The sequence below is a fragment of the Coffea eugenioides genome, chromosome 10 (assembly GCF_003713205.1).
Source record: "Coffea eugenioides isolate CCC68of chromosome 10, Ceug_1.0, whole genome shotgun sequence".
Lineage (NCBI taxonomy): Eukaryota > Viridiplantae > Streptophyta > Magnoliopsida > Gentianales > Rubiaceae > Coffea > Coffea eugenioides.
The window spans coordinates 37,685,442-37,705,075 of NC_040044.1; the positions used below are offsets into that span (position 1 = coordinate 37,685,442).

The following is a 19,634-nucleotide window of genomic DNA, read 5'->3' on the forward strand; positions in this document are numbered from 1 at the left end:
TTCTGTAGATAGTGGTAAGCAGGGTCGAATCCACAGGGACTGGGAGTAATTGTTTCTTTTCAAGTTCACAGTAACAAAGGGGGTGTTTTTGTGCAGAAGGTGACAATAAAAGAAGTTCAAATAAAATCTAAGAAACTACTAAAAATTAAATAACAAATTACTAAAATAAAATGAGTGATAATTAAGGATCTAGCCAAAGAATAACTTCAGCAATGGTTCACCTAATTGATCATCGATACAAAGCCAATTACAATTATTTACCAATAAATAGGTTATAACTGCCAAACAAGCGATGACAGTCAACCCCTCTTTACTGTGTCGGTGATCAAGGTACGCCCGTTAATCACTGCTCTAATTGAGAAATAATCCTAGGTACGCCCGTAGAATTTAATTCCCCAATTACCTTACGTATTAGAGGAGCCCTATTCTAACCAAATAACGCACTACCAGGGTTATTTTAGATTTGCCCGCATATTTCCCTGACACAAACCTAATCATGTCAGTTGTCACTATTTTAGAGCAATTAAACAATTACGGATTTAATGCCCTAATTGACAATAGATTACCCAATCAACTAATTATCTGGATTCAAGACAATCAATTAATTAAATAATCACAAGCACTGCAAATAAGAAATATGCGAATACCAATAAATAAAAGAAAAAGATAAAATTAAATCGATCTCACAATTTTTAGGCGAATCAAAGCCTCCGTTGTTCCTTGACTAGACAAAGGATTTAGTTCATCCCGAATGAAAAGAACCCACAAGAAATTGTAAAGAGAGCCGCGGCCATTGTCCCTTGAAATTGGGGAAATTCAATTCGGTTCCAATGTTTGAAAAGATAGCAAAGCTACAGCGATTGATTCTATAGTTTCTACTTGTCCAATCATACGAGAAGGAAAAGGAAAAGCTACTTGAGCCGAAACAAGAAACTGTTATTTAAGCCTTAAGGTGAATTGAACAATTTACTTTCAACTCATTCGAGAATGTGCAAAAAGGCTAGTGTTAATTGACTTGATTAACTGCAATGTGGAGAGTAAATTGGGGGGATTTGATCAAAACAAATGTGTAAAGCCAAGAAGAGTAAAAGTTCATTTACATTAAAATGAGAGATTCATGGATCATAATACAAACCTTTGAGTACACTATGAATTTCCAGGGTTTTTCTGTTTATTGGAGCTATTTTAAAGTTCTGCCATGGTAAATGTGCCCTTAATAGACTTTAATCTGCAAACAACTTGCGTCATATTTATTCTATCTTCTGGCAAGTGCATGGAGCAAGCCAAGCCAACTTTAAGCAATGAAATCAAACACTGCTCTAGTAAATTGCATTTTGTTTCTCCTAGTGGACTGCTTCTGCTATTGGCTGCTGTAGTTCTTCTGTGATCTTCACACAGAAGTACTGGATCCACAATGTCCATCACACGCTCAGGAATTGCCATCTCAACGTATGTATGAAGATCAAGGCCTCCAGTGAACGAAGGATGTGTGGGCTTCTTCCCTGTTATCATCTCCAGCAATAGGATTCCGAAGCTGTAGACATCTCCATTACTTGATACCACGGCACCTAAGCCATACTCTGCATTAATGTTGAAGCTTGTCAGACAGCCAAAGTATGAATTGTCAAAAATAGCTCAGTTTTAAAATTTGTTGTTTTGTATATTATGTTGAATGAACATAGGTAAGAAAGATTAATTTAAAAAAATCAGTCAGATGTGTACTTTCTTACCTGGAGCTACATATCCAATAGTTCCTCTGATTCCAGCAGAGCTCGTTTCCTGTAAATTTGGAGCTGAATGAACATATTTTGCCAGCCCAAGATCTCCAACATGGGCTGTCAGATCGCTGTCCAGTAGAACATTACTTGGTTTTAGATCGCAATGAACAATCTGCTTGTGGCAATGGTGATGTAGATAATCAACGGCACAAGCCACATCAATAGCAACATTAATTCGTTGAAGAAGGTTTGGTATAGGAAAAATGTGCTGCTGATGTTCATCTGTTCGATGCAACCAAGTTTCTAGACTGCCGTTGGGCATGAACTCATAGATTAAAGCTTTAAAATCATTCCCTTGGAAATCCAGACCTGAGGAAGAACTTATAATCTTCACGAGGTTCCGATGCCGGATGTTTGTCATTGCATCACACTCAGCAAAAAAACTCTTGAAGGCTCCATGGTGTTGAAGGTTAAAGACTTTGATAGCCACCGACAAGTTTCCTCCTTCAGTCAGCACTCCTTTGTATACGGAGCCAGAGCAACCAGCACCAATTAGATTTTCTGCAGAGAAACCATTAGTAGCTTGAACAAGTTGTCTGTAGCTGACTCTCAGGAAGAGTCTACCTGAGAAGTTTGGTAACTTTGGTTGGGTCCTTCTCCTTTTAAATGACCGTAGTCGGAAAATTGAGATTGAGATTACCACTATCACCAGGAAGGAACTTGTAATTACCACTGGTATGATGAACCTGAGAGGCTTCATATTTTTCTTTGACTCTCTCAGAGGGTGGCACTTTGGCAGTTGTAGTTCAGGAATGCCTCCACAGAGTCTCCTGTTCCCAACAACTGATACTGCACTAGCATTTCCAAAAATACCTTGTGTTGGTAGCTCGCCCACAAAATCATTGAAGGACAAATTCAGGGACTTTATGGACATTCTTACTAAAAACTGGGGGATTGGTCCAGAAAAATTGTTACTAGAAAGGTTAAGATTTTGAATACCTTTCAAAGAACTGATAAATTCTGGAAAAGATCCCTGGAAAGAGTTACCAGCAAGGGAAAGGATTTCAAGGCTACTATAACCACCAAAGGTCCCAGGGAGTTCACCTGACAGGTGATTTTCTGAAATATCCAATCCAGCTAAATTTTTCAAGGTGCCAACCTCTGATGGGATTGTTCCAGATAAATGATTCTGAGAAAGATCTAATGAAATGGACAGGGAAGATATCCCAAAAATCTCTTTTGGTATCGTACCACTCAAGTTGTTTTGAGAAAGTCCTAAGAGTATCAACTGCTGGCAATTTCCAAGAGCTGGTGGTATGGATCCCTCCAAGTTGTTATCATCTAAATATAGTACATTCAGCAATGAGAGGTTTCCTAAAGACTCCGGAATTTCTCCTGACAATTTGTTGGAAATAAGAGCCAGCAGCTGAAGCTTTTGAAGATTACCAAATGTACTTGGGATTGTGCCTGTGAGTTGATTCATTTCAAGATACAAAGTCTCTAAGCCAATGAGATTACCTAATGTTGAAGGTATCCCTCCATATATTTGATTTGCACCGAGTGACAAAATTTGGGATGATAAGTTACCGATACTGTTGGGCAAGATCCCCTTTAGTTGGTTGCCACCCAGGTCAATTCCAAGTAATTGGCTGCAGTTTGTCATCGTACTGAGAAACTGCATTCCATCCAGTACATCCCCACTTCCAAAATTATTACCTGATGCAAATAGGGAATTAAAATTTTGCAGGCCTCCAAAATCAACTGTTATTCTGCCGCTGAATCCATTGTGTCCAATGTCGATCCGGCCTAGCTCAGATGCATTTGACAAAGAGGCTGGAAGTACCCCCCAGAACTGATTGTCTCTCAACTGGAGAAACTCAAGGCGAGGAAGCATGAGACCTAATGCTGAAGGAAGAGTTCCATGTAGCTGATTACTTGACAGAGACAAAATCTCCAGCTGAGAGAGATTATAGACAGAAACAGGGATGTTACCAGTTAGTCTGTTATCGCCAAATCCAAGGCCTATTAACGTTTTCAACTGACCTAAGGCATCAGGAATATTACCCTCCAAATGATTTGCGGCCGCAGATATTAAACTCAGGGAAGTAAAATTCCCCATGGAAGGAGGGATATTTCCTGTTAGGTTATTGTGGTGAATCACGAGGGCTTCAAGGTTCCTCAGAGAACCAAATTGTGGTGGTATACTCCCAACTAGCTTATTGTGGCATAGGTTAAGATGAAAAAGCTTGAAGCACTGGGATAGATTGCCTGGAATTTCGCCTTCCAGGGAGTTCCGTGACAGATACAGTTCCTGCAGCCTGAAGAGATTTCCCAACTGGGGCGGGATCCCACCTTGGAAGGTGTTGTTACGTAGCATCAACGTACGAAGAAAGCTGAGGTTTCCAAGAAAAGGTGACAAGAAGCCAACCAAGCCTCTGCTTTGGAGATCTATGCTGGTCACTCTTTTGTGCTTGCGACCGCATAGAACACCCTTCCATGAGCAGAAATCATGAGATTCATAATCCCATAAGGGTCGTGCTGAATTTTTGACTTGAAATCCAATAAAGCAACAGGATCACCATCACGATCACGATTATGTGCTCCTCTTCTGGCCATGGTTTTTGTGGAAGCCGTGTCCAAAGGAAGATTTTTGGCATGCAACACCAATACCGTCAGCAGTGCTAGCGCGAGACAAATCCTTTCAGTTGCATGAATTGAGATTAAAAATCTTGCCATTGTCCAGAGTGGAATTGTGGATGAGATTCCGCTCTCGAGTAGGAAAATACTTACAGTAGACTAGTGAAATTTGATAATCAGTACATAGGTTACTCCATTTGTGCAAGGACAGATTCAAGCATTGATAGATTGAGGTTAGATGCTAGTCAAAATGCATTGAGGGCTAGACTTGAGCCCCGGGATTTGACCGCAGACTTAGAAAGCCACCTACAAACGCTTTACGCCCAATCATTCCGGATAACGCTTGCATCTTAGAGTGACCAGACTCGAGCTTAAGTTCTTTGCTTCTAAATGAAAAGCTGTGCAATAAACCTTAGTAGACTCGGGACCAATATAACTGTAAACTATTAATTAGGTTTTTGCGTACATTTGACCCAGATCGGAACAAGTATGATTGACGTTTGATACAATTGGTACGATTATTATACTTTTTACAAAAGTTAGCATACGTTTACAAACGTGATTGTATTCATATACTATACTAATTTAATGTACATGAACACATGTATATAGTAAAACAATATTCATGCATACTAAATTATATAAAATATACACCGATCAAATATGCGCATGGAGATCTCAACATAACTTGTCCTAAATTATATTTGGGTTTACTTGTTATACCTTATCGTGTCCAATTACTCTATTCTTGGAGGATGAGTGCATGGGATATTTTATTCATCTATACCGTTTCTAATTGTATTGGAAGCTTCAACCTTGGTTTTATATAGGTTCCATGACAAGTGTAAGAAGTCATTTTATGCTTTATGATGGATTCAATGGATTTCTACCTTGCATATAAATAAGAGGATAGTCAAGTTACTGTAGCAGCCCATCCATCTTGGTTTTAAATCTCAGTTTCCTGCACGTATGCATTCGATTCGAATTAAGTGCCATAATGCTTTTGTGTTGTACATATTTAAAATTTTTTTGTGTAAAATTATATTATAATATTATACGGAATATATGTAAAGTATTTTATTAATGTACACTATTTTTTTTTTCACAAGTTCAATATACATCCGTCTGGCAAGTGAGTTTTTTGGGTGTTTGTCTAAAATTTTACTGTAGATTACTGTAAAAGTTTTTAAAAAAATTTTTAAGGTGTATAAACTTTTGAATATTTTTAAGTGTATAGTTTAAAAATTTTGAAAAGTTTTTCGAGATTACTGTAAGTAAAGTTTTTAAAAAACTTATAATAGACAAATTTGATAAAAAAACTCAAGTGCCAAACAGGGCCATACGCGACAAACCATGTAACAAGTATAATGACCAAACTTAATTACATGGAACCAAAACCGCACTGGCACTCATTCCGTCCAATGCAGTGTCATGTAAAGAGTCATACTTTTGAAATTGTCATCATCGTAATACATACTATTTAACCTTTGATTTGATTTTTCTGAAAGGAACTCAAACATTTATGTGCTCCCTTGACTTGAATATTCTTCACCAGTAACTATCAAGTTTGCATACCATCCTCCAAAGAAATTGAAAGTTGACACTCCCAACCAAATAATCGAATGGTTTTGGTTACATTTGATTCTTTTGGAAAGAGTTTAAGGGCCACACTCAATTCAATGAAAATTTGACATTTTGCAGCCAATTATTCTAATGGTTTTGTTCGTATTCCTGGACAAGAATTTATGGAAACACATGGGCACTAATGTGCCTTGAGATCCCACATTGTATGGTTTGTGAAAGGAAAACTCCAAATTGTGTAGTCATGTGGAGAAAATTAAAAGTCGTTGGAGATGTTGATGCAGTTGTTAACTTATCATATGGGCAAAGGTGGGAAAAGGGTAATTTTTTGAAGAGGCAAATTGGATTGAACCTAATGCATACATGATACAACTGGTTTCTAGCCAAATAAAGGTAAAGCGGATGAACAAATTCTCAAAAATTGGGAGAGAAAAATGTTATTAGAAGAACAGTTCATTGATAATTGCAGAACCATTTCAGACAGCCAAAGTTTAAACATAAAATGTCAAAAACAATTTATATCAAGGGAAAATTTTCGTGTTTTTTATATGATGTTGCATAATTATATGTACAAACAATAAAGAATCAAATATATGTGTTCTTTCTTTCCTGGAGCCACATATGACATATCCTATAGTTCCTCTGATCCCAGCAGAGGTGCTTTCTAATGATCTGGGAGGTGAATGAAGATACTTTGCCAGCCCAAAATCTCCAACATGGGCTATCAGATCACTGTCAAGAAAATATTGTTTGGTTTAAGATCGCAATGAGCAATCTGCCTGTGGCAATGATGATGTAGGTAATCGAGGGCACAAGCCACATCAATAACAACATTAATTCTTTGAAGAAGGTTCAGTCTATGAAACATCTTCTGCTGATCTTCTTCTGTTGGATGCAACCATTTTTCTAGACTCCCATTAGGCATGAACTCACAGATTAAAGCTCTAAATTCATTCCCTTGGAAATCCAGGCCAGAGGAAGAACTTACAATCTTCACAAGGTTTCGATGCCGGATGTTTCTCATTGCTTCACACGCAGCACTAAAACTCTTTAAAAGCTCCATGGTGGAAAAGGTTAAAGGCTTTGATTGCCACTGCTAAGTTTCCAGCTTCAGTCAGTGTTCCTTTATATACTGAGCCAGTGCTACCAACACCAATTAAAGCTTATTGCTTGAACAAAACTAATAGTCTCATGCTTAAGCAAAAGAACAAAATATACAGTTGAACTCCATTAAATTTGGCTAGTCTTGAACACTTTAAATAGAAATGTTGTTAAATATTATGGGTTTCTACATAATATCCGAGATATTTTACATATTGTTTGTATCACAAACAATACTACAAGTTTCTACCTAAATATATATCACAAACAATATATATATATATATATATATATATATATATATAGTTAGTTAGTTAGTATCACAAACACTTCTAACTACTTTTTTTCTTAATATTCTTAACTGTCTTTTGGATTAATCTTTCCTACACTGACAGTGTATACACTATCAGCATTGGATGAATGATAACTATGCAAAATTTGAGTTTGAAATTCAACTTTTGCACACGTGTCATGAATCCAACGATAATAGTGTATACACCGTCAGTGTAGGAAAGATTTACTCCTGTCTTTTAATTTCACATACATTACACCATAAAAAATGCTATAGTGTTATTCCAAATAATATTTTCTAAAAATCTCCTATCCAAACATTTTCTTTACATCTTCCACATGAATTCGTCTTGGTTGCATTAGATAAATCCAAAATCTTGTAATTTTTCCTGTAATTTGATTATTTGATCATCACAATTTGTATGTTTGAATCATCAAGAAAAAATGGTGGTGATTAGGACTGTTAACTATTAACCTCATAGGACTGGCGATTGATTACAAAGCTACATCATGGTGAAGAGTTTAGGTAGGGGTTTTGATCAATCTACCTATATATATATATACACACATATGTATATTAATCCCAATAGGTTTCTTGAGACTAGTCCACTTGAACAATGTCACTTCACCAAAAGTTGAGACGACGATGTTTTGTTGCAACCAGATCATAAATTATTGGGAAAATTGGAAAAAGGGCAGAGACGGATTCGAAAATTATAAGAAGGGGGTAAGTTTTTGATATACTGTTATAGGGAAAAAATTTATTATTTTTGAAATTCTTAAAAAAAATACGTTGGGATTGCAATGACCAAATTACGGCAACCCCCATAAAAGATTTTAGATTTTAATTATCTACACATATGCCTCCAATACAGTGTCATGTAAAAGATTGAGGAGGTTTGAGGTCTTAAATGTTATGAGTTTAAATAGGAATAGCAACGGGGCGGGTTTGGGGCGGGGACCCCGCTTCGCTGTCCAATACTTCCCCCCACCCCTGCCTTGCCTCCCATCCCCCGCTTCCCCCCACCTCGCCCCCACCCCGCCCTACTTTCGCCGTGGGATTAATAAAAATTTGTCATATAATTTCATTGTAGTCAAATTTTAGCAAATGATTAAGTACTAAAATATCAATACATTACTAAATCGTTATACATTGTAATTTAACAATTGAAATCCGTAAGAACAATCAAACAAAAATTATTTGAATACAATATAAATGATGAAACAAATAAAACTAAAGTAGTCAAGTTTTCACTTTTGAAATAAATATAATCACTAAGTCTTTATTGTATTTTTTTTTTGACAAAAAATATTATTGTGTTAAGTGTAATTAGAAATTTAGTATAAATATATTAGTAAATTTAGTATAACTAATTAATAATTTCTATTAGTAGATATTACACCTGGCAATTATGCCCAAAACCCAACAACCCACCCAACCCACCCACTAATTTGAGAGGTTGGGTTGGGTAATTTGGGTGTTGGGTCAATTTTGGGTTGGATAATAAAAACCCAAATTTATTTTGAACGGTTTGAGTATTTGTGTTGGGCACCCATTACCCAACTTAAATTTTAAAAACAAATAAAGAAATTAAATTTCTTGGGTTGATACAATCTCGCGTAAAGAAACAATCAAGATCTCTTGGGTTGATACATCTTAGATAAGAGAAGCTGGTGATTAGCCTCCGCGGTTGCCATCCCTAGGTTTGAATCTTTCCCCTTAATCCTTTCGACTTCTTAAATTCTAGCGTTCCACTATTGGGATTAAAAAAAAAATGAAAGGGTCAAAGTTTTGAGATTAATTCTGGGATGAAGTGAAAGGCAGGACCCTCTCAAACTAGGGTTAAATGCACTAAACCTCTTAATGTTTAGGGTGATTTGAATTTTTTCCCCCTACATTATCTTTATTGCACTTTTTTCCCTCCCCGAAGCCACATCAACTTTTTGCCTTAAAAAAAACGGTTCCAATTTCTTTTTTTTTTTTTTTTATCCATTCTTCTTCATACTGCCCAAACTTCTCCTATCATCCATATTTTTAGTGCTGAAATTTTATTTTCTTTTTTTTTTTCAAAATCAAGAAATAAATTTCCAAAATATTCCACTTCTATTAGAAAAATCACCAAATTAAATAAATTCAAAACTTTGCTATTATCCAAAATATTCCTCCTCAAATTATAAACATTAATAAGTGAAGGTGATATAGAAATATGGTAATAGATCCATTATATGCATTCCGTGGACAGTTAAAACTTTGATAACAATTAAAAAAAAAAGTTTTACATGGTACTCTTTTTTGTTAATCATTCTATAATTTTTTTCCACACGAAACGACTTAGGTCACATTTTACAATACAGAATGTATTCAGATGCAAAACTAGTAGTTAACCAAATTCACATTCATATACATAGACAGGAGATTATTTAAAAGAATAACTGTAATACTTTTTGGAATGTGATATATATGAGATAAAAAAAATAATTGAAAAAATAAAATGGTATATTGAAAAATGTGTCTGTGATACAAGCAAACAATTTTTTGACAAATAATTCCTATCCAAACACCCTGGCATTTTTCTTTCTTTCTTCTTTCCCCTAAACATCTGGTTATGCACGTATGGATTTAATTTGGAAACTTAGAGCTTGATCAACTTCATCTTGAGCTCATGCTAGGCCTTTTTTTGCTGATTTTCACCACTGTTATGCATCCCATTCTGCTACTGCTACAAAAAGTGTGGAGAGTAAATTGGGGGGATTTGATCAAAACAAATATGTAAAGCCAAGAAGAGTATAAGTTCATTTACATTAAAATGAGAGATTCGTGGATCATAATACAAACCTTTGAGTACACTATGAATTTCCAAGGTTTTTCTGTTTATTCGAGCTATTTTAAAGCTCTGCCATGGTAAATGTGTCCTTGATAGATTTTAATCTGCAAACAACTTGCGTCATATTTATTCTATCTTCTGGCAAGTGCATGGAGCAAGCCAAGCCAACTTTAAGCAATGAAATCAAACACTGCTCTAGTAAATTGCATTTTGTTTCTCCTAGTGGACTGCTTCTGCTATTGGCTGCTGTAGTTCTTCTGTGATCTTCACACAGAAGCACTGGATCCACAATGTCCATCACGCGATCAGGAATTGCCATTTCAACATATGTATGAAGATCAAGGCCTCCAGTGAACAAAGGATGTGTGGGCTTCTTCCCTGTCATCATCTCCAGCAATAGGATTCCGAAGCTGTAGACATCTCCATTACTTGATACCTCGGCACCTAAGCCATACTCTGCATTAATGTTGAAGCTTGTCAGACAGCCAAAGTATGAATTGTCAAAAATAGCTCAGTTTTAAAATTTGTTGTTTTGTATATGATGTTGAATGAACATAGGTAAGAAAGATTAATTTAAAAAAATCAGTCAGATTTGTACTTTCTTACCTGGAGCTACATATCCAATAGTTCCTCTGATTCCAGCAGAGCTCGTTTCCTGTAAATTTGGAGCTGAATGAACATATTTTGCCAGCCCAAGATCTCCAACATGGGCTGTCAGATCGCTGTCCAGTAGAACATTACTTGGTTTTAGATCGCAATGAACAATCTGCTTGTGGCAATGGTGATGTAGATAATCAACGGCACAAGCCACATGAATAGCAACATTAATTCGCTGAAGAAGGTTTGGTATAGGAAAAATGTGCTGCTGATGTTCATCTGTTCGATGCAACCAAGTTTCTAGACTGCCGTTGGGCATGAACTCGTAGATTAAAGCTTTAAAATCATTCCCTTGGAAATCCATACCTGAGGAAGAACTTATAATCTTCACGAGGTTCCGATGCCGGATGTTTCTCATTGCATCACACTCAGCAATAAAACTCTTGAAGGCTCCATGGTGTTGAAGGTTAAAGACTTTGATAGCCACGGACAAGTTTCCTCCTTCAGTCAGCACTCCTTTGTATACGGAGCCAGAGCCACCAGCACCAATTAGATTTTCTGCAGAGAAACCATTAGTAGCTTGAACAAGTTGTCTGTAGCTGACTCTCAGGAAAAGTCTACCTGAGAAGTTTGGTGACTTTGGTTGGGTCCTCCTCCTTTTAAATGACCGCAGTCGGAAAATTGAGATTGAGATTACCAGTATCACCAGGAAGGAACTTGTAAGTACCACCGCCATGATGAACCTGAAAAGCTTCTTATTTTTCTTTGACTCTCTTAGGGGCTGACACTTTGGTAGCTGTAGTTCAGGAATGCCTCCACAGAGTCTTTTGTTCCCAACAACTGATATAGCACTAGCATTTCCAAAAATGCCTTGTGTTGGTAACTCGCCCACAAAATCATTGAAGGACAAATTCAGGGACTTTATGGACATTCTTACTAAAAATTGGGGGATTGGTCCAGAAAAATTGTTACTGGAAAGGTTAAGATTTTGAATACCTTTCAAAGAACTGATAAATTCTGGAAAAGATCCCTGGAAAGAGTTACCAGCAAGGGAAAGGATTTCAAGGCTACTACAACCACCAAAGGTCCCAGGAAGTTCACCTGACAGGTGATTTTGTGAGAGATCCAATCCAGCTAAATTTTTCTAGGTGCCAACCTCTGATGGTATGGTTCCAGATAAATGATTCTGAGAAAGATCTAATGAAATGGACAGGGAAGATATCCCAAAAATCTCTTTTGGTATCGTATCACTCAAGTTGTTTTTAGAAAGTCCTAGGAGTAACAACTGCTTGCAGTTTCCAAGAGCTGGTGGAATGGATCCCCCCAGGTGGTTATCAGCTAAATATAGTTCATTCAACAGTGAGAGGTTTCCTACAGACTCTGGAATTTCTCCTGACAATTTATTGGAATGAAGAGACAGCCGCTGGACTTTATGAAGATAACCAATTGTACTAGGAACCGTCCCTGTGAGTTGATTACTGTCAATAAATAAAGTCGTTAAGCTGATGAGATTACCTACCGTTGAAGGAATTTCTCCGTATATTTGGTTTCCGCCAAGTGACAAATATTGGGATGATAAGTTACCGATACTGTTGGGCAAGATCCCCTTTAGTTGGTTGAAAGCTAGTTCAATTACAAGTAATTGGCTGCAGTTTGTCATGGTACTGAGAAACTGCAATCCATCCAGTACTTCCCCACTTCCAAAATTATTAGCTGCTGCCAACAGCCAAATAAAATTTTGCAGGCCTCCAAAATCAACTGTTATTCCGCCGCTGAATCCATTGCCTCCAATTTCGATCCAGCGTAGCTCAGTGGCATTTGACAAAGAGGCTGGAAGTACCCCCGAGAACTGATTGTCTCTCAACTGGAGACACTGAAGGCGAGGAAGCATGAGACCTAATGCTGAAGGAAGAGTTCCATGTAGCTGATTACTTGACAGAGACAAAACCTCCAGCTGAGAGAGATTATAGACAGAAACAGGGATGTTACCATTTAGTCTGTTATCGCCAAATCCAATGATTTTTAACGTTTTCAACTGACCTAATTCTTCGGGAATTTTTCCCTCCAAATGATTTGCAGCCGCATTTAGTAAACTCAGGGAAGTAAGATTCCCCATGGAAGGAGGGATAGCTCCTGTAAGGTTATTGTCGCGAATCGCGAGGGATTTAAGGTTCCTCAGGGAACCAAATTCTGGTGGTATACTCCCAACTAGCTTGTTGTAGCTTAGGCTAAGATGCAAAAGCTTGAAGCACTGGGATAGATTGCCTGGAATTTCGCCTTCCAGGGAGTTCCATGACAGATTCAGTTCCCGCAGCCTGAAGAGATTTCCAAACTGGGGCGGGATTCCACCTTGGAAGGTGTTGTTTCTTAGCATCAACGCACGAAGAAAGCTGAGGTTCCCAAGAAACGGTGACAGGAAGCCACCCAAGCCTCTGCTTTGAAGACCTATGCTGGTCACTCTTTTGTGCTTGCGACCGCATAGAACACCCTTCCATGAGCAGAAATCATGAGAGTCATTCCATGAGTTCATAATCCCATAAGGGTCATGCTGAATTTTTGACTTGAAATCCAATAAAGCAACAGGATCACCATCACGATCACGATTACGTGCTTCTCTTCTGGCCATGGTTTTTGTGGAAGCCGTGTCCAAAGGAAGATTTTTGGCATGCAACACCAATACCGTCAGCAGTGCTAGCGCGAGACAAATCCTTTCAGTTGCATGAATTGAGGTTAAAAATCTTGCCATTGTCCAGAGTGGAATTGTGGATGGGATTCCCCTCTCGAGTGGGAAATTTGATAATCAGTACATAGGTTACTCCGTTTGTGCGAGGACAGATTCAAGCATTGATAGATTGAGGTTAGATGCTAGTAAAAATGCATTAAGGGCTAGACTTGAGCCCCGGGATTTGACCGCAGACTTAGAAAGCCACCTACGCGTGCTTTACGCTCAATCATTCCAGATAACGCTTGTATTTTAGAGTGACCAGACTCGAGCTTAAGTTCTTTGCTTCTAAATGAAAAGCTGTGTAATAAACCTTAGTAGACTCGGGACCAATACAACTATAAACTATTAATTAGGTTTTTGCATACATTTGACCCAGATCAGAACAAGTATGATTGACGTTTGATACAATTGGTACGATTATTATACTTTTTACAAAAGTTAGCATACGTTTACAAACGTGATTGTATTCATATACTATACTTATTTAATGTTCATGAACACATGTATATAGTAAAACAATATTCATGCATACTAAATTATATAAAATATACTTGTCCTAAATTATATTTACTTGTTATACCTTATCGTGTCCAATTACTCTATTCTTGGAGGATGAGTGCATGCCTGCATGGGATATTTTATTCATCTATACCGTTTCTAATTGTATAGGAAGGATTATACAATCATTGTCCTCAATGGGGATCAACTTGGAAGCTTTATGATGGATTCATTGGATTTCTACCTTGTGTATAAATACGAAGAAAGTCAAGTTACTATATGGCAACCGATCTTAGTTTTAAATCTGAGTTTCCTATACGTAAGCATTCGGTTCGAACTGAGTGCCATAATGCTTTTGTGTCGTACATATTTAAATTTTTTTTGTGTAAAATTATATTATAATATTATATTGAATATATGTTAAGTATGTTATTAATGTACACTATTTTTTTTTTCTCACAAGTTCAATAACATAAAATGTGATTATACGCCAAACCATGTAACAAGTATAATGACCAAATTGAATTACACGGAACCAAAACCCCACTCGCACTCATTCCATCCAATGCAGTGTCATGTAAAGAGTCATACTTTTGAAATTGTCATCATCGTAATGCATACTATTTAACCTTTGATTTTTCTGAAAGGAACTCAAACCTTTATGTGCTCCCTTGACTTGAATATTCTTCACCAGTAACTATCAAGTTTGCATACCATCCGAAGAAATTGAAATTTGACACTCCCAACCAAATAATCAAATGGTTTAGGTTACATTTGATTCGTTTGGAAAGAGTTTTAAGGGCCACACTCAATTCAATGAAAATTTGACATTTTGCAGCCAATTATTCTAATGGTTTTGTTTGTATTCCTGGACAAGAATTTATGCTAAGGCATGGGCACTAATGTGCCTTGAGATCCCACATTGTATGGTTTGTGAAAGGAAAACTCCAAATTGCGTAGTCATGTGGAGAAAATTAAAAGTCGCTGGAGAGGCAAAGGTGGGAAAAGGGTAATTTTTTGAAGAGGCAAATTGGATTGAACCTAATGCATACATGATACAACTGGTTTCTAGCCAAATAAAGGTAAAGCGGATGGCCAAATTCTCAAAAATTGGGAGAGAAAAATGTTATTAGAAGAACAGTTCATTGATAATTGCAGAACCATTTCAGACAGCCAAAGTTTAAACATAAAATGTCAAAAACAATTTATATCAAGGGAAAATTTTCGTGTTTTTTATATGATGTTGCATAATTATATGTACAAACAATAAAGAATCAAATATATGTGTTATTTCTTTCCTGGAGCCACATAAGACATATCCTATAGTTCCTCTGATCCCAGCAGAGGTGCTTTCTAATGATCTGGGAGGTGAATGAAGATACTTTGCCAGCCCAAAATCTCCAACATGGGCTATCAGATCACTGTCAAGAAAATATTGTTTGGTTTAAGATCGCAATGAGCAATCTGCCTGTGGCAATGATGATGTAGGTAATCGAGGGCACAAGCCACATCAATAACAACATTAATTCTTTGAAGAAGGTTCAGTCTATGAAACATCTTCTGCTGATCTTCTTCTGTTGGATGCAACCATTTTTCTAGACTCCCATTAGGCATGAACTCATAGATTAAAGCTCTAAATTCATTCCCTTGGAAATCCAGACCAGAGGAAGAACTTACAATCTTCACAAGGTTTCGATGGCGGATGTTTCTCATTGCTTCACACGCAGCACTAAAACTCTTTAAAAGCTCCATGGTGGAAAAGGTTAAAGGCTTTGATTGCCACTGCTAAGTTTCCAGCTTCAGTCAGTGTTCCTTTATATACTGAGCCAGTGCTACCAACACCAATTAAAGCTTATTGCTTGAACAAAACTAATAGTCTCATGCTTAAGCAAAAGAACAAAATATACAGTTGAACTCCATTAAATTTGGCTAGTCTTGAACACTTTAAATAGAAATGTTGTTAAATATTATGGGTTTCTACATAATATCCGAGATATTTTACATATTGTTTGTATCACAAACAATACTACAAGTTTCTACCTAAATATATATCACAAACAATATATATATATATATATATATATATATATATATAGTTAGTTAGTATCACAAACACTTCTAACTACTTTTTTTCTTAATATTCTTAACTGTCTTTTGGATTAATCTTTCCTACACTGACAGTGTATACACTATCAGCATTGGATGAATGACAACTATGTAAAATTTGAGTTTGAAATTCAACTTTTGCACACATGTCATGAATCCAACGATAATAGTGTATACACCGTCAGTGTAGGAAAGATTTACTCCTGTCTTTTAATTTCACATACATTACACCATAAAAAATGCTATAGTGTTATTCCAAATAATATTTTCTAAAAATCTCCTATCCAAACATTTTCTTTACATCTTCCACATGAATTCGTCCTGGTTGCATTAGATAAATCCAAAATCTTGTAATTTTTCCTGTAATTTGATTATTTGATCATCACAGTTTGTATGTTTGAATCATCAAGAAAAAATGGTGGTGATTAGGACTGTTAACTATTAACATCATAGGACTGGCGATTGATTACAAAGCTACATCATGGTGAAGAGTTTAGGTAGGGGTTTTGATCAATCTACCTATATATATACACACATATGTATATTAATCCCAATAGGTTTCTTGAGACTAGTCCACTTGAACAATGTCACTTCACCAAAAGTTGAGACGATGATGTTTTGTTGCAACCAGATCATAAATTATTGGGAAAATTGGAAAAAGGGCAGAGACGGATTCGAAAATTATAAGAAGGGGGAAGTTTTTGATATACTGTTATAGGGAAAAAATTTATTATTTTTGAAATCCTTAAAAAAAATATGTTGGAATTGAAATGACCAAATTACGGTAACCCCCATAAAAGATTTTAGCTTTTAATTATCTACACATATGCCTCCAATACAGTGTCATGTAAAAGATTGAGGAGGTTTGAGGTATTAAAGGTTATGAGTTTAAACGGGACGGGTTTGGGGCGGGGACCGCTTCGCTGTCCAATACTTCCCCCCACCCCTGCCTTGCCCCCCATCCCCCGCTTCCCCCCACCTCGCCCCCACCCGCCCTACTTTCGCTGTGGGATTAATAAAAATTTGTCATATAATTTCATTGTAGTCAAATTTTAGCAAATGATTAAGTACTAAAATATCAATACATTACTAAATCGTTATACATTGTAATTTAACAATTGAAATCCGTGAAAACAATCAAACAAAAATTATTTGAATACAATCTAACATGATGAAACAAATAAAACTAAAATAGTCAAGTTTTCACTTTTGAAATAAATACAATCACTAAGTCTTTATTGTATTTTTTTTTGACAAAAAATATTATTGTGTTAAGTGTAATTAGAAATTTAGTATAAATATATTAGTAAATTTAGTATAACTAATTAATAATTTCTATTAGTAGATATTACACCTAGCAATTATGCCCAAAACCCAACAACCCACCCAACCCACCCACTAATTTGAGAGGTTGGGTTGGGTAATTTGAGTGTTGGGTCAATTTTGGGTTGGATAATAAAAACCCAAATTTATTTTGAGCGGTTTGAGTATTTGTGTTGGGCACCCATTACTCAACTTAAATTTTAAAAACAAATAAAGAAATTAAATTTCTTGGGTTGATACAATCTCGCGTAAAGAAACAATCAAGATCTCTTGGGTTGATACATCTTAGATAAGAGAAGCTGGTGGTGATAATCCTTTTTGTGTCGGCGTAAGCTGTATTGTAGCCTTGTTAGCTGCAATCTGGCATTTTGTGCATTGGAGGATGGTCTGTATGCATACACACAAAGCAGAATGCAATTATCCCCGAAGGTCTCCAACATCGTATTCTTTTTCCATGACTGTAGTGCAAGAAAAAAAATGTAGGTACTTGAATATATTTGAGGATAAAGCAGATCTGGTATGGTCTTTGGCTCTACTATAGATAGTGATATTTGAACTAATTGGTTGAGAATTGTATCTCTCGCATCAAAATTTCAATTTAATTAAGGCGTGATTGGATTTTTTATGAGACTAGAAATATGTTTGGTACAACTAATGCTAAATCAAGTCCTAAATCAAGTAACAAGACTTGTAAAATCGTATATTGACATACCATTTTTTCATGCTATATCCAACTTGGTTGGTGCTTCGATCTCTTAGTTTGGATCAAAGCTATATCCACTATCCCATTTGAAAATCCTTACTTGTATAAAAAAATAATGAGTTCATCTAAATAGTTTAAATAGTTAGTTTGCGTGTGTATTTGTGAAAGTATATTAGTGTGTAAAAATAATGTATTTCTAAAGAGCTTAAGAAGTGAGTGTGTGTTTGTATTTGTGAAGATGTTTTAGTGTGTGAAAAAAATTTTTGTATGTAAAAATATATTTAAGAGAATTTATGTATCAAAATCTATTAATTAATATATTGGGTCATATTTGGGTCATGGGTTTGAGATGACCCAATATGACCCAACCCAAAATTGACCCAATCTAAACTTGGGCGGGTTGGGTATTACCCATTTAAGTAAAAACCCAATATTAATCCGCCCAAAATCCGTTCAATCCGACCAATTGCCAGGTATAGTAGATATGTATAATTATTAGTCTAATTGATAATATCAATTATATTACATATATTAATATACATTATATAATACTTATAATTAATAACATTATTATTATAAGTTTGTAACTAATTAAATTAAATATTACATACATATATATATATATATATATATATATATATATATATATATATACACTAACGAGTGGGGGGCGAGGGATGGGACGGGGTGATTAGCCTCCGCGGTTGCCATCCCTAGGTTTGAATCTTTCCCCTTATTCCTTTTGACTTCTTAAATTCTAGCCTTCCACTATTGGGATTAAAAAAAAAATGAAAGGGTCAAAGTTTTGAGATTAATTCTGGGATGAAGTGAGAGGCAGGACCCTCTCAAACTAGGGTTAAATGCACTAAACCTCTTAATGTTTAGGGTGATTTGAATTTTTTCCCCCTACATTATCTTTATTGCACTTTTTTCCCTCCCCTAAGCCACATCAACTTTTTGCCTTAAAAAAAACGGTTCCAATTTCTTTTTCTTTTTTTATCCATTCTTCTTCATACTGCCCAAACTTCTCCTATCATCCATATTTTTAGTGCTGAAATTTTATTTTCTTTTTTTTTTTCAAAATCAAGGAATAAATTTCCAAAATATTACACTTCTATTAGAAAAATCACCAAATTAAATAAATTCAAAACTTTGTTATTATCCAAAATATTCCTCCTCAAATTATAAACATTAATAAGTGAAGGTGATATAGAAATATGGTAATATATCCATTATATGCATTCCGTGGACAGTTAAAACTTTGATAACAATTAAAAAAAAAAGTTTTACATGGTACGCTTTTTTGTTAATCATTCTATAATTTTTTTCCACACGAAACGACTTAGGTCACATTTTACAATACAGAATGTATTCAGATGCAAAACTAGTAGTTAACCAAATTCACGTTCATATACATAGACAGGAGATTATTTAAAAGAATAACTGTAATACTTTTTGGAATGTGATATATATGAGATAAAAAAAATAATTAAAAAAATAAAATGGTATATTGAAAAATGTGTCTGTGA

General features: G+C 35.8%; 3 protein-coding genes and 2 pseudogenes across 3 annotated transcripts; all 5 read right to left on the reverse strand.

Moving 5' to 3' along the window:
* Positions 1 to 1,185: 1,185 nt before the first annotated feature.
* Positions 1,186 to 4,095, reverse strand: LOC113750823 (receptor kinase-like protein Xa21). Its single transcript, XM_027294766.1, has 2 exons — positions 1,731 to 4,095; positions 1,186 to 1,580 (listed from the first exon to the last, which is right to left on the reverse strand). The coding sequence occupies exons 1-2, from the start codon at positions 4,093 to 4,095 to the stop codon at positions 1,186 to 1,188; spliced, it is 2,760 nt and encodes a 919-aa protein (XP_027150567.1).
* Positions 4,096 to 6,457: 2,362 nt separating this feature from the next.
* LOC113750824 lies at positions 6,458 to 7,167 on the reverse strand (annotated as a pseudogene).
* Positions 7,168 to 10,214: 3,047 nt separating this feature from the next.
* On the reverse strand, positions 10,215 to 11,681 carry LOC113750825 (receptor kinase-like protein Xa21). Its single transcript, XM_027294767.1, has 2 exons — positions 10,760 to 11,681; positions 10,215 to 10,609 (listed from the first exon to the last, which is right to left on the reverse strand). Exons 1-2 carry the CDS (start codon positions 11,679 to 11,681, stop codon positions 10,215 to 10,217), a joined length of 1,317 nt encoding a protein of 438 aa, XP_027150568.1.
* A 213-nt stretch (positions 11,682 to 11,894) lies between these two features.
* LOC113750826 (putative receptor-like protein kinase At3g47110) lies at positions 11,895 to 13,496 on the reverse strand. Its single transcript, XM_027294768.1, has one exon. The coding sequence runs from the start codon at positions 13,494 to 13,496 to the stop codon at positions 11,895 to 11,897; it is 1,602 nt and encodes a 533-aa protein (XP_027150569.1).
* A 1,687-nt stretch (positions 13,497 to 15,183) lies between these two features.
* Positions 15,184 to 17,842, reverse strand: LOC113750828 (annotated as a pseudogene).
* Positions 17,843 to 19,634: the final 1,792 nt, after the last annotated feature.

Excerpts from the sequence above, each read along its gene's own strand:
- LOC113750823 (XM_027294766.1), bottom strand. The coding sequence starts at position 4,095 with ATGCTACGTAACAACACCTTCCAAGGTGGGATCCCGCCCCAGTTGGGA. Across the intron at positions 1,581-1,730 it reads TATTGGATATGTAGCTCCAG|AGTATGGCTTAGGTGCCGTG; the intron begins GTAAGAAAGTAC and ends ACATTAATGCAG.
- LOC113750825 (XM_027294767.1), bottom strand. The coding sequence starts at position 11,681 with ATGTCCATAAAGTCCCTGAATTTGTCCTTCAATGATTTTGTGGGCGAG. Across the intron at positions 10,610-10,759 it reads TATTGGATATGTAGCTCCAG|AGTATGGCTTAGGTGCCGAG; the intron begins GTAAGAAAGTAC and ends ACATTAATGCAG.
- LOC113750826 (XM_027294768.1), bottom strand. The coding sequence starts at position 13,496 with ATGGCAAGATTTTTAACCTCAATTCATGCAACTGAAAGGATTTGTCTC.